Source organism: Leucopleurus acutus (assembly GCF_964270905.1).
Source record: "Leucopleurus acutus genome assembly, chromosome: 13".
Classification (NCBI taxonomy): domain Eukaryota; kingdom Metazoa; phylum Chordata; class Mammalia; order Artiodactyla; family Delphinidae; genus Leucopleurus; species Leucopleurus acutus.
The window spans coordinates 69376433-69391368 of NC_139155.1; the positions used below are offsets into that span (position 1 = coordinate 69376433).

The window sequence follows — 14936 nt, forward strand, 5'->3', positions numbered from 1 at the left end:
CAACACGGCTCCTGGAGGCCCCGCGGCGCCGCAAGATGTGAGAGGCCCGCGTCGGGCAGAGCGAGAGCTTCGGGAGAGGAGCTGATAACCCCCAGCCTTCACAAGCCGGGCGAGGTGGCGGTGCGCGCTGCGTCCCTGCGCTGCTGAGCGTCCCGGAGCGCCCAACCCAGGGCCGGAACGAGTAGCTGGCCGGAGGCGCGCCGCGGAGATCAGGCTGTCATGCCCTATTGATCTCCCCGCCCCCCGCCAAGTATGTTTGGGCTGGACCAATTCGAGCCCCAGATCAACAGCAGGAACGCTGGCCAGGGCGAGAGGAACTTTAACGAGGCCGGACTAAGCATGAACGCCCACTTTAAGGCCCCGACTTTCCACGCGGGGGGACCCCCTGGCCCCGTGGACCCTGCCATGAGCGGGCTGGGCGAATCCCCGATCTTGGGCATGAACATGGAGCCTTATGGCTTTCACGCGCGCGGCCACTCGGAGTTGCACGCGGGGGGGCTGCAGGCGCAGCCGGTGCACGGATTCTTTGGAGGCCAACAGCCGCACCACGGCCACCCGGGAGGCCACCACCCCCACCAGCATCACCCCCACTTCGGGGGCAACTTCGGCGGGTCGGATCCTGGGGCCTCGTGCCTGCACGGGGGTCGTCTGCTCGGCTACGGCGGCGCGGCCGGCGGCCTGGGCAGCCAGCCGCCCTTCGCCGAGGGTTATGATCACCTGGCGGAGAGCCAGGGGCCGGAGAGCTTCGGCCCGCAGCGACCTGGGAACCTCCCGGACTTCCACAGTTCGGGCGCCTCAGGCCACGCCGTGCCTGCCCCATGCTTGCCGCTGGACCAGAGCCCTAACCGAGCCGCCTCCTTCCATGGCCTATCCGCCTCCAGTGGCTCCGATTCCCACAGTCTGGAGCCCCGGAGGGTGGCGAACCAAGGAGCCGTCGACTCGCTGGAATACAATTACCCGGGCGAGCCGCCCTCGGGACATTTCGACATGTTTTCCCCCTCTGATTCTGAGGGGCAGCTGCCTCATTATGCAGCGGGTCGTCAGGTTCCCGGGGGCTCTTTCCCGGGTGCCTCGGCCATGCCTAGAGCTGCAGGCATGGTGGGCTTGTCCAAAATGCACGCCCAGCAGCAGCAGCAGCAGCAGCACGGAGTGTTCTTCGAGAGGTTCGGCGGGACCCGCAAGATGCCCGTGGGTCTGGAGCCTGCAGTAGGCTCCAGGCACCCGTTAATGCAGCCTCCCCAGCAGGCCCCGCCGCCGCCTCCGCAGCAGCCCCCGCAGCAGCCGCCGCCGCCGCCTCCGCAGCAGCAACAGCCGCCGCCGCCGCCGCCGCCGCCGCCGCCTGGGCTTCTGGTCCGGCAAAATTCGTGTCCGCCTGCGCTCCCGCGTCCCCAGCAGGGCGAGGCGGGCACGCCCAGCGGCAGCCTGCAGGACGGGGGCCCCATGCTGCCCAGCCAACACGCGCAGTTCGAGTACCCCATCCACCGGCTGGAGAACCGGAGCATGCACCCTTATTCTGAGCCTGTATTCAACATGCAGCACCCTCCTCCGCAGCAGACGCCCAACCAGCGGCTGCAGCATTTCGACGCACCCCCCTACATGAATGTGGCCAAGAGGCCGCGCTTTGACTTCCCGGGCAGCGCGGGAGTGGATCGCTGCGCTTCGTGGAACGGCAGCATGCACAACGGCGCTCTGGACAACCACCTCTCGCCCTCAGCCTATTCTGGCCTACCCGGCGAGTTCACGCCGCCTGTGCCCGACAGCTTCCCCTCGGGGCCACCCCTGCAGCATCCGGCCCCGGACCACCAGTCCCTGCAGCAGCAGCAGCAGCAGCAGCAACAGCAGCAGCAGCAGCAGCAGCAGCAGCAACAGCAGCAGCAACGCCAAAACGCGGCCCTCATGATCAAGCAGATGGCGTCGCGGAATCAGCAGCAGCGGCTGCGCCAGCCCAACCTGGCCCAGCTAGGCCACCCCGGGGACGTGGGCCAGGGCGGCCTGGTGCACAGCGGCCCAGTGGGCGGCTTGGCCCAGCCGAACTTTGAGCGCGAAAGCGGCGGCGCGGGCGCCGGGCGCCTGGGCACGTTCGAGCAGCAGGCTCAGCACTTGGCGCAGGAGAGTGCATGGTTCCCCGGTCCGCACCCGCCGCCGGGTGACTTGCTGCCCCGCAGGATGGGAGGTTCAGGCCTGCCCGCTGACTGCGGCCCGCACGACCCCGGACTGGCGCCGCCCCCTCCGCCCGGTGGCTCGGGGGTACTGTTCCGGGGCTCTCTGCAGGAGCCGCTGAGGATGCCCGGAGAGGGCCACGTGCCCGCGCTGCCCTCCCCTGGCCTGCAGTTCGGGGGCAGTCTGGCCAGCCTGGGGCAGCTGCAGTCGCCCGGGGCTGGGGTGGGGCTGCCCAGCGCTCCCTCCGAGCGCCGGCCCCAGCCGCCCGATTTCACAGCGCCAGCGCTCGGGGGCCAGCCTGGCTTCCCGTTCGGCGCAGCGAACCGGCAGGCCACGCCGCACAGCGGCCCAGGCGTGAACTCGCCCCCGAGCGCGGGCGGGGGCGGCGGCAGCACGGGCGGCGGCGGCGGCGGGGGCGCATACCCGCAGCAGCCTGATTTCCAGCCCAGCCAGCGCACCTCGGCCAGTAAGCTGGGCGCGCTCTCGCTGGGCTCCTTCAACAAGCCCAGCTCCAAGGACAACCTGTTCGGCCAGAGTTGCCTGGCTGCACTCTCCACAGCCTGCCAGAACATGATCGCCAGCCTTGGAGCCCCCAACCTCAACGTTACCTTCAACAAGAAGAACCCGCCCGAGGGCAAGAGGAAACTGAGCCAGAACGAGACCGACGGCGCGGCCATGGCCAGCAACCCGGGCTCGGATTACTTCCCAGGAGGGACTGCTCCTGGGGCCGCAGGGCCCGGAGGCCAGTCGGGGACCAGTAGCAGCGGCTCCAAAGCCTCTGGGCCGCCCAATCCGCCAGCCCAGGGAGATGGCACCAGCCTCTCCCCCAACTACACCCTGGAATCAACGTCGGGGAACGACGGCAAGCCGGTTCCCGGGGGCGGCGGCCGGGGACGGGGTCGCAGAAAAAGGGACAGTGGTCACGTGAGCCCCGGGACCTTCTTCGACAAGTACTCGGCAGCGCCGGACAGCGGGGGCGCGCCTGGAGTGAGCCCAGGGCAACAGCAGGCGCCAGGCGCAGCCGTCGGGGGAAGCTCCACAGGCGAGGCGCGCGGGGCGCCTACGCCTCATGAGAAGGCGCTCACGTCGCCTTCGTGGGGGAAGGGGGCCGAGTTGCTCCTGGGGGACCAGCCGGACCTCATGGCGTCCCTGGACGGTGGGGCAAAGTCGGACGGTAGTTCCCCGCACGCGGGCGAGTTCGCCTCCGACGAGGTGAGCACGAGCTACGCCAACGAGGACGAGGTGTCATCCAGCTCCGACAACCCCCCAGCCCTGGCCAAAGCGAGTAGGAGCCCTCTGGTGACAGGCTCGCCCAAACTCCCTCCCCGCGGGTTGGGCGCCGGGGAACATGGACCGAAGGCGCCCCCAGCCCCGCTTGGCCTGGGCATCTTGTCTACCTCTACCTCCACCCCCGACAGCTACGGCGGCGGGGGCACGGGCCATCCCGGCACACCGGGCCTGGAGCAGGTCCGGACCCCAACGAGCAGCAGCGGCGCACCGCCGCCTGACGAGATCCACCCCCTGGAGATCCTCCAGGCACAGATCCAGCTGCAGAGGCAGCAGTTCAGCATCTCTGAGGACCAGCCCCTGGGGCTCAAAGGTGGCAAGAAGGGTGAGTGTGCTGTGGGGGCTTCTGGTGCGCAGAATGGTGACAGCGAGCTGGGCAGCTGCTGCTCCGAGGCCGTCAAAAGCGCCATGAGCACCATCGATCTGGACTCGTTGATGGCAGAGCACAGCGCCACCTGGTACCTGCCGGCCGACAAGGCTTTGGTGGACGGCGCAGATGAGGACAAGACGCTGGCACCCTGGGAGAAGGCCAAACCCCAGAACCCCAACAGCAAAGAAGGTATATGCACTCATTCCCTGCTCCTTTCTCAGCTGGTGGATACCCGCCCCACCCCCATTGCAGGCCTTAGCTTCTGCCTTGAAGGCTCCATGAAAGGGTGGTGTCCCTTGGGGTCAGGAGGGTGCAGGGCCTTCCTAATGCCCAGTTCAGAGCTGGGTACCCTTCCTTTGGTTACACCTAGGGCTCTGTGGGCAGACCCCTTCCCTCCCCCCAGGTGCTGCCAGGTAGATTCTGGTTCCAGAGGGTGGTAACAACTTAGGCGGAAGCCCTTTGGGGATTATTGTAGAGCCCCAGCCCCTCAAGTTTTAGCTGAGTTACTGGGTGCCCAGAGCACTAGGCCCCTTCCCTTTCACACTCAGACCCCCTTCTCACCTTCAACATTCAGGCTCGTTCCACTTTTCAGGAGTTGTTTGCCACCCGCCCCCCCCACCTCCTGGCAGGACACCTGGGAAGCTGTGTTAATGCCTCCCCACCTTTTCCTAGTCAGCCAACCTTCAGCCTGAGTTCCCTTCTGTGTGCCAGCGTCTTTGGGAAAAAAAAGTGACCAGTTCTGGTGTCTGCAGCATCATTCAGAGGCAACGCCTAATTTGACCTTTGTTCCTAATGAATAACTGTTTTGTCTCTTCTTAACTATTAGAGTTTCATTGAAAAACTGGAGACCTGTCGGGATGGTAGGAGGCAGGCAGTCTTCAGAGTGCACCTCCCTGACATTTGATGGGGGGGCCTGGGCTGGAGTGGGGTCCACTTTGGCAGAGACCAGACCAATCGGCCAGGGCTTCGTTTGTGTATGGGGATATGGATATATATTCTTAAGACACAAAGGACCCGCGTTTGTCAATATCTCGCCTGGCTTTGGTGACAGATGTCCGGTCCCGGTTCTCCTTTGCATTCTAAGCACTCTTTCCCCACCAGGCCTGGAGGCCTTTAAGGTGGGTGGGGTGGGGGTCAGTAAATGGACCACCATTGCCGATAAAATAATAATAGTGGGTTTTTTTAACCCAAACACGACTGGGCTGCGGTAGCTATCCATTTTATTTTTTAATGGGGACTTTTCACATAACATCATTTCCTACCTCACCCCCCACCCCCACCCCCACAATGCCTACCTACTCACTGGATTTCCTTGGTTTCACCAGGCTGAATGTTACCATGGAGTCAGTAGCTGGCGATTTAACCGTGTCTTAAAAAAATACATCCCCCATCCTCGCCTTCTCTTAAGGTTCTTTTCCTCTGCCTTAGTTTTCCTAGTCCACATCCTGCATCTTGCCATCTCTTGACCCAGGGTTTAAGGTGATGGTAGGTTTTAGGAGAAGGGGATGGGGGCGGGAGGAGGGGGAGGGGAAGTGCGGCAGGAGTTGGGTGGCTCAGAACTCCGGGCTTTCACGCCCGCCTGTCCCGGGTAGCTTTCCCGCTTGGGTTTTCTAATTCATGAATGCGGCCTTGCTGCTTTTCTCTTTGTTCGCCTACTGCCCAGCCCGGGACGCCGCTCTCTCATTTGAAGCTGGGTGTTTAGCATGCACAGCAGACGCTGCGGCCAGCATCAGCATTCTCCAGGCTTCTCCCAGGCAAGGCCATAAATTGGTTAGTTTGGGACCCTCCGCTGCCTCTCCCTTTTTCCCCCCTCCCTCCTTTTTAAAATGGAGTTGGACCCAGCATCCTGTTTGCTCTGCCCCGCTTCTCTTTTATTTTCTTGTACACAACATCTCGGGCCTGCCGATCAATAACTGGTTAGCACAAATCCCAGCCCCTGTCACTTCTACCTGGCTTGGTCTGGCTGCCCCTCCCCCTCCCCCTTCTCACACTCCCCCCCCCCCCCCGCCCCCACAGTAATTAAGACCACATTGGCCAAAATGGGGTGAGAAGAGTTAAAAAGAAAAAAGAAACCCCACGATTTAGAGAATTAATAAAGAAAAACCAGTAACGCTTTGCTTGCAAGTCGTTTGAAGGGCCTTAGGTGCAGAGGAATTGGGTGGTTTTAACGAGATTTTTTTTAAGGTGTTGCACTGTTCCCTTCCCAGTCTGACTAATGTCCTTTGCAGAAAAAAAATGCAGACTGTGAATGAAGAAATGTCGTTAAAGAAATGTTTTGTTTTGTTTGTTTCATTATTACAGTCAGACGAAGGAAAATATTTTTTTGGAAACAGATGCTAGTCACTTTGGGGTTGATTTCCCCTGTATACTAAACTCAGCCCTCCCCTGCATGCGGGAGACGGAAACTTCCTCCAGGGACCCGCTTCAGGGCTGGCCGCCTTAGAAGCCTCGGCAGGGACACCCACTTGACCTCCTTTGTTTTCCACTCTGTGATGTGGGAAGGACAGTTTCCTAGATAAAGCCCCGAATTGAGGTCACTCGCAGCTTCTACAGCCTTGGGGCTGCTAGTTACGGCTTTATAAGGTATCTGCATATGATTCCTGCTCCCTTACTGGTAGTAAATAAGGATGATTAAACTTTTCATTATGATAACACCCTGCAGCTCCATCTGCATATGTTGTATAAATAGGTACACAGAGCCTTCAACGGGCCCCCGAGTGCCCTGGCTGAAAATCAGAGTGAAGTGCACCACTTTGAAATAGAGTTGAAAAAAAAAAGAATTGAAAGGAAAGCGTCCTGCTTTTCCGTAAACACATGCCCAGGGTCCCATCAGCCATGAAGCAGCTTTGAATATACCTTTTCCAGGTTCCAGCCCCAGCGAGCACTTTCTTTGACCGCCTGCCCCCCGCCTTTCAGGCAAAGCCCAATTTTGTAATGATATTTTATTTTGCCACGCCATAAAACACGCCAGTACTAATGTGATTAAATATTAACACTGTTTCTGAAATTCTTCGCTCCGATGACAAAATACTAGTCGGTCTTTAACAAAATGATCGTGCTCAGGTTGGAGAGAACGAATAAGTCTTTAGAACTGCACAAGCTGTGTAGCCACTGGGACGTGCCCAGATTGTCTTATGGGGTTTAGATGTCCTTTGGAGGGGAGGGAACTCTACTGGCAAGTAACACTTCTCACAAAGTCTAGGCCAGGATCACATGTGATGATGATTTTTTTTTTTAACCAGGAAAGTAATCCTCTCCAAATTATGCTTCCTCTGACTTCCTAACCCGCCAAACAACTCTTATATCATAAAACTCTACGTCTCATCATGAGATTCTGTTTGCACAAAGTTGGGGTGGGGGAAGGGTGAGGTTGTGCAAAGGGAAAACAACAACAACAAAAAAAAGCAGCCTGAGTTTGGGCCTATTCAGACATCTATTAAATCAGTGAGGATCACATAAATTTGAAATTAGTTTGCAAAATCATCCACCTATCTTTGTAATAGCTGTGTGGCTATGGAGGAATTTCAAAACAGGGAAGGAGAAATAATGATAGTTTGTAGATAAAGGATATTAAGCTTAAAAAAGTATGTCCCCCGCCCCCCCCAGCCCCTTACAATTTTCAAAACTTGAATTAACTGTATTCCCGTAATAAGTTTACCATTGCCAAACTTCTAGTCCGTTGGTTGTTCTCTATCTTGAAATCCGGAGATGTCTAGAAACGCTCTTTCACACACCGTGAAACGGGAGAGGTCTCTGTATACACTTCTGCATGCAATTCTGCCCTTTTTGGAGGTATGATATTTTTACAGTGATGCGGGAGAAATTTTTGGAATTTCATGCTTCTCTCAGTGTTCCAGTCGGAACACAGTAAGCAGTGCTAAGAAATACTAGTCAGGCAGGATTTGAACATTGAATTTCCTTAGACATGGGGCAGGCTTGGGGTAAGAGCCGGAGGGCTCCTAGTGCTCTTGTTCTGAGTCATTTCCCTCACTCCTTACACCGTGGAGAGAATTTTTAAGGCTCCCTCCAAGTGGTTTTGGGAAGTCATGGAGCCTCGCACTCCTGTTTCCCCCAAAAATCACCCAGCACGGGTTGCATGCCTTCATGTGACTTTTGCAGCATCCGGAAGATGTAACCCAAAACTTCGCAGGTGTTAATCAGGGGTAATGTAAACAGATAGCCCCCTTTGTGCAGCTGACGGTCTGGGTCTGCCTGCTCCCTGGCTAGTCTGGGACATACTACTACTCTTCTTTGGTGCTTGTTCAATATTTCATGGTTGTAATAAACCAGTCTTCTTTGCCCGCATCCTGACATAAAATCCCCACCTAGCACACATCTGCAATTATACATTTCTACTAAATATTAATAAAGGACAAGGATTTCTAAGGGCCTGAAGCTTATTGGTGTTGAACTTATGGTTCCTGCCACTGGATTTTTCTGGCTGTTTTGATTTTAAATAGTCTCTGCCTTCTAATATGTAATATATACTTATATATTCTCCTATATATATATCTATACAATATTTATAGATTGAAGGCTTTTCTCAGGATTGCTTTCTTTAGCTTTCTTAATTTAAATCTAAATTCAATTAGATTTCTTGTGAGGCCCCTTCAGACCGGAAGTAAGAGACTGTTGCAATGTACTTCTATTTTATTGAGATTTCTAGGAAAGGAGTGAGGGTTGGTTAATCTAATTTCTCTTTCTAGAAATGAAATTCTGTGATTCCTTATATGATTTTGTTTGCCTGACAGAGGTATTTAAATTTCCAAAGAAAATCTTAATAGGTCCTGAAAATATGGCTGCCCTTGCCAGGAAGTTCCTTGCTACTCTCTGCTGATATAAAATATACATCTTTAATAAACAGTCCAGGAGGACCAGGTGAAATTAGAGGAGGGAAATTCTTCCCACTCTGGAAGGGCAAACTTGAGTGTATCCTTGGGATTTCACAGGATCTCCTGAACTCACTCCATGCTGGAAGCTTTAGCAAAATCACCTTTCTGTCCACTTGAGTGACAATAACCTTGGGTCGTGTTCTTTGCCCAGGGAGTGATATGCTTTGCCGAAAGCATTTAGGAGATAAATATTTCTAGTTAGGAATACTGTATTTGCCTCGGTTTGGTTAATTTTAGAGATTAAAAGTCGATAGCTTTATGCAATAGGATCAAATGTCCGGGGAGTGTGTAAGGGCAAGTAGGCCTCCCAAGCACACTGCAATATAAAAACACCAAACCTCTTGTGCCAGAGGGGACCTGAATCTATTGGGGGGGGTCCCCTGTAACTAGTGGGTGCACCTTGTATTCTTCCCTCGATGCCCTTCTGCTTGTTCCACCCAAGTCTTCAGTCTGGAAGGGAAGGAATAACCCAGCTTCATCGTTTTGACTCAAGTCAGATTTTGACTTGCCCAGTGATGTGTTTGTTTTAGGATGATGTCTATTTTTAGGCGTGTCTTGGGTGGACAGATTTGAGTGTGGGTTTTGATTGCTAGTGGCGGACATGTTGATACATACATGAGTGCATGATTGAGAAGAGAGACATTTGGGGAACAATTTTCAAGTTTCCTTGCCTTCTGGTACACCCTGGGGCCCAGCAAAGTGGTCTGGGGGCTGGCTTGAAAGGGTGTGGCTGAGGTGCCACGTCCGGTCTGGGTCTATCTGCAGCCCACAGGAGGAGAGCAGGGCCCATGCAATTCAGCGTGGGAAGGAGCCCCCCACCCCCAAACCCCTCACCCCACCCCAGCGTACGCACATATACATATGTATGGCCAAGTGTATTTCCATCAAATCATCCAGCCACTCCTTTAGTTTACCGTTAATCTGCTTTCCAAAAGCAGAGTTGGGGGGCGCGCGGTGGCAGGGAGAGAAACTAAACCTTCAGTCTCTTTGGCCTTAGCTGACAGGTTCTGATTCTGTAAAGGACTGAATGAGCGCAAGTCCTAAAAATAGAGGAGGATTTTGAAGATCCTAATTATGAAATCTCGGCCTCCCGGGCCTCCTGGGCTGGGGGTGACTTTGATCTGGAGTATTTCGGTAGCAGACGTACGTCGCCCCTTGCTGAGTTTTGCGCGTGGAGGTGTCTCTCTGTCTGAGTTCAGCTAACACCACTCCAGCCGCGAGAGGAATCTTTGAATCGGTGCCCACCCACCCCTCCCCCACACCCCCTCCCAGTTGTGGGAAGCGGGCGCTGCTTCTCATTTATGGAAATTCCTCTCCTTTATTGTAATCTTTTGGTACCAACGACTTGGCGGAGAGGACGGTGGGCTTTTGAATTAGTCACAGCTTTGCCTTCAGGGACCCTCTGTGTCCTGGTGCACAACAGCTCAGCCAATGGTCTCCTCAACTCATGAATGGGACCGGAAGGAAGAGATGGTTCTGGGACCCTCGCACATCACGTTTTGCTGGACGGGTCGCCCAGTGCCGAGGCGGCCCTGATCATTTTCTGCCATCTTCCAGTGACAGGGCAACACACATCCGCACGCAGCCTCACGGGGCCATCAGTGACTTCAGGGTGTGGGTAAGAAGCTACCCCACGGATGTGCACTTCAGGGGCCCAGAACCCCCAACTTATTTTGTGACCGGGATGGAAAAGCAGAGTTAAGTTTGATATACTTGAACGAGGAGGGGCGTTTGAGAGCCATCATTCTCACGGGGGGTAATTATTGCGGGACTCCGAGGCCTGCTTTGTTTGCTGGCTTGCATTTTAATCAGTGGCCTCTGAGGTTTGGGAAGCAAGTGGAGGGTCTGCTCCCAACATGATGTTTGCCCAGAAAGGACATGGGGTGCGGAGTGGCGGAGAGGCTTCCCAGCATCATGAAATCCAAGGGGCTCTTTGTGGGCCCTGATAGCTTCAAGTTTTGGCCCCGCAAGGCCACTTCGAACTGGCATCTCTGATACCTGCTGCTGGGGGGGGGGGGTCCATCGTAGCCCCAGCATCCCAAATTCTCATTTTCCTTCTTGGCTGAGAAAGCTGGTAGGTTTTCATCACCTCCGCATCCTCGCCAAGCAGGATCAGAGGGAGAACTTTATAGTGGTCGTGTGCTGATCCTTTCACAATTCATGCATCATCATAAGGACCCAGATGCCCTTTAAACATAGCGGCAATTGAATTTAACAGTTTGGAGGGCTTAGCGCATTCATGATAACAAACTGGCTCTCTGAATGTCCCAGATGGAGCATCTTATGTGGGATAGACTTTTCCCCCAAGAGGGGGAACCTCCAATAAACATCCCAACACAAACTCACATGGTAGGGGGAAAGCAGGTTTTTACGTTCTGATCATTAAAGCTCAGGGGTCCAGCGAACTCAGCTCGCCCCACTTCCTCTGTAGCCGGTAGGATGGATTGTGTGACCCAAAGGCTCTGTCTTCTTCCTGTCTTTGACGTCTCTGTGGAAGATCTTGGATTCTTCATGGAACAATTGGCCCTGGGATTCCGATTCTTAGGAGAGATCTCTGATTTTCTGGGTCTCAGTATGACTTACCTCTGCTAGTGTGCAGTTTAAGTGAATCAGGTGTGTTGGAAAATGATTTAGGAAAACAAGGAGACCCTTCTGTGAAGGCATCTTTGGGGCCCACTGACGCGGATGGTGTTTGGAAAGTTGGAGGGAACCGGCTCTTGTTTTTATCCTGCACGTGTCAAAACCCCGCTCCAGGGAGACTCAGAAATAGACGACATTGTCATGCCTTCAGAGGAGATGCGGACTAACCTGGGTGCTGAGACCCTTCTGGGCCTTACCCCACCCTGCTCTCTCTTCCAGCAGACCATCTTGTGAGAACTAAGTGGCCCGGAGATGCAATCTGAGGACTTAAAATAAGTTTTCCCTTCTAACTGCTGATGATAATTTAAAGAGTGTTTGGGCACGAAGGTTTCATTTGCTCTCAGAGCTTGGGTCAACACTTTCACTGGAATGGGGTGGGCTTGGGCCTTTCTGACCCAGCTGGCTTTGCCTGGTATGACTGGAGGACTCTGTCTGTCCCCAGTTTGAGAGACCCATTGGTGGTGCCCCTGGTCATATTTGGGAGCTCCTGCAATGAGAGGAGACACACACACACACACGCACTTGTACACACACACACACACACACACACACACACACACCCTGCCCCCTGTTCGTCCAATCATCCAGGGCAGGGTGAGATGCGGAAAAGATATGACCCTTCAAAGTTACCATGAAGCAGTGTTTTTCAGATGCCCTTGGATCTGGGAACACAAATATTGTCGAGTGATTGGCAACAACCACCAGGAATAAAATACTTCTGAGGGACCATCTTATGATCAGAGAAGGGCTGGGGAAGTCGGCAGAAAACATAGCCTGCTTTGAAATCCCCAGAGCTCAGCCTTCCAGAGAAAGCCAGGCTTGGTTGAGTGTTCACTGGGAAGTAAGCGGGTTCTACCCTGACCGCATGGGCTGTTGGAAAAGTCCTTGAAATTCAAGGGCCTGAGTCCTGATGTGGACACTCTGTCCTTTCCTCTGAGCCGGAAGGCAGAGAGAGAAACAGCCCCAGTTAGGAAGACTGGATGGAGATGGGGGTGCAGTTTATTTTCTCCGGGGGCGGGGGCAGGTGATCAAGGGATGGATGGAGAGGGGAGAAGTGTGTCCCTATGAGTCGAAATATTTACCGACACAGGGTTTAGGAGTGGAAAATAATTTGTAAGTGTGGAAGTCATTTATAGTAACACCTCCTGGGCGAGGCTGGGAGTGAGGGAATTGCTTGGGGGCTGGTGTTGGCCATCATAAAGGACAGAAAGTTCTTGGCTCAGCTCTCCCTGCTGGGCCTGGGGCTTCCACGTGACCGCAGATGTATGGGGGAAATAGATGTGGGGAACCCAGCCTGGGGCGGATGACCACGTCATGGGTCTCTTAGCAGAGAGACCTTTCTGTGTAGTTAGTGGCCAAGCTAGCCATGCGGTGCCGGGGCGTGGGGCGCGGGGATGAAGACCCAGTTGGGCCCTGGGTGGATCGAGCCTCGTGATGTGGCTGTGGCTAACTTTTCCTGCAGAGAAGCTGGTCCCACGAGGCCTGCTGCAGAAGCATAGAGTTTCACAGATGCACCCAGATCTTTCCATAAAAGAGGGACGATGGGGGTGGGAAAAAGGAGTGACCTTTTCCCTGATGACCCCGTAAAGTGACCACTGATGCTTCTCTCCCAGCTCTGAGCCTCTTTAGGGATAATCTTGCCTATTACAGACCTTGCAGGCAGGTCCCACTGTCTTAAAACGCAAGCAGTGCCCTCCCACACAATACATACATTTTTTTCCATTTTCTGAATAGTAGGCAAAAAGGGAAGGCAAGTAGATGACAAATTCAGCAAGAGGAAGATTTCCCTGACTCGAGATAAGCCGAGTGTGGAAAGGAGCTGGATGAATTAGAGGTTCACTTTCCTCCCCTTCAGGGGACCCACGGTCCAGCCATCAGCAGGCCTAATTGGCTCAAAGCAAATTGACCATTTTCATCTCCTGCGATGTAACTTTTGGTGGTTGTTTAGTATTTGAGGGAAGGGAGGCTGTGGACCAAAATTTGGCTTTTTTAAACAGGAGCAATTTCACGATCCTTATGCCGTGACTATTTCTAAATTGTCTGGGCATAAAGCTCTGGATGCCTTTTGCCGGTTTCTGCTTGTGCACGCAGGCATGCGCACCCCTACTCGAGTATACACATGAGTGCACACACACACACATGAGCACACACAGGCCTGAGAAGTCTTAATAAGAAACGAAAAAATAAATTAATTTTTTCCCCAAGAAGCAGCTCATGCAAAGTTTTGGCCCTGTTCAATTTTAAGTAGAAGCTTATTGATCTCCGTGTGGTCAATTTTTGCCGAATTTGTAATCCTGTTAGGCCTCCAGGAGAGGCGTGATTAATTTACTTGTGCATTTCACCATTTGGGGTCAGTTTAGTTAATAAGCATTTATTTTGTGCTCAGTGTGTGTGAAGCATTTTGCCGGGATTAGAAGTGTGTGTGTGTATGTGTGTGTGTGTGACTGTGTGCACTAATGGGCCCCCTTGGCCGTCACGGAATAAAGGCCCCCAGTTGAGGTTCCCACCACTTCCTCAGGACAGGAAGGGAGGGCGAGGCCCCTCCAAGCATCACTTGTCTGGGAGGAGGGAGGAAAAGCCCAATCCAACAAACTCAGCCCCCCAGAGCCTTGGACACGGCCAAAGAACATCCATCGGCTTCCTTCTGGTGTCTTGGTCCCCGGAAAGTTTTCAAGCATTAATTCTTAATTGACTGGGAGCTGAGCACAGACGTGGAGAAGAGTAAAGAATCTTAAACCTCTCTGGGGCACCTTCCATGCTGCTCCTTGACAAACGGTGGTGCTGGGTGTTTGTGCGTGCGTGCGTGCGTGCGTGTGTGTGTGTGTGTGTGTGTGTGTGTGTGTGTGTAACTTTTAAGGAAACGCGTGGTTTGACTTCCAAAGAAGGAAGAAAAAGTATGCGTAAGTCTCGAAAGCTGGGAAAAAGAAAACCAGAGCAAAACAGCCTGCAGCTTTGGCCTTTCCGAACACCGAGTCTCAGAAGGGGAGAGTGTGTCATTCTTGATGGCGGGCTCTTTAGCCAGGCATCGCTGGGTACACCCCCTCCCTTTCTTCCTGGGCTCCCTCCAGCCTTCCTGTCTCTCTATCTCTGGATGATGGGTTAAAATTCCACTTTTATTATTATTTTTTAAACGACAGATTTTGGCTTAACAGTTGTAGAGCAAATGGGTTTCCTGAGCCACCCTCCCCTCCCCAGTTGCTTAATTCCTTGAACGTCAGTTTCTACTGAGTCCTTGCCTTTGCAGAGCGAGGGCTGGACAGGAGTATTTTCGGCGCTGGGCCAGCCTGAAATGAACTTGAGGCGCTGGGAAAACAGGCATTTGGAGAGATGAGGATACAATTTCTTTTTTTATGTGGGCCCGTTAAAGTCTAATGGACATCGGTCTGGCCTTAAATTTGGAGAGGGTCTTTATCTAACCCTTAAAACCAGAATTGTTTCCGGTAATTACGACACCCCTGACTAGACCACTAAATCTTCCAGCAGCTTGTCTGGAAGGCGGTGGCAGAGGTGGGAGGAACAGAGGGGCACACCTGTTACCTGTATCAGCTATAATTATGACATTTCTGGGCTCCTGGTTTGAAAGGGAG

At 54.0% G+C, this 14936-nt stretch overlaps 1 protein-coding gene across 1 annotated transcript in view; it reads left to right on the plus strand.

Annotated features, from left to right (window-relative positions):
* Positions 1–252: 252 nt before the first annotated feature.
* The window catches only part of MN1 (MN1 proto-oncogene, transcriptional regulator), a gene marked incomplete at both ends in the record, with an annotated part of 43045 nt that continues 28361 nt past the window's right edge, over positions 253–14936 (plus strand). Inside the window, one exon of the mRNA XM_082853084.1 lies at positions 253–4006. Within this exon, the coding sequence (XP_082709210.1) occupies positions 253–4006 (3754 nt within the window). The remainder of the gene's footprint in view (positions 4007–14936) is intronic.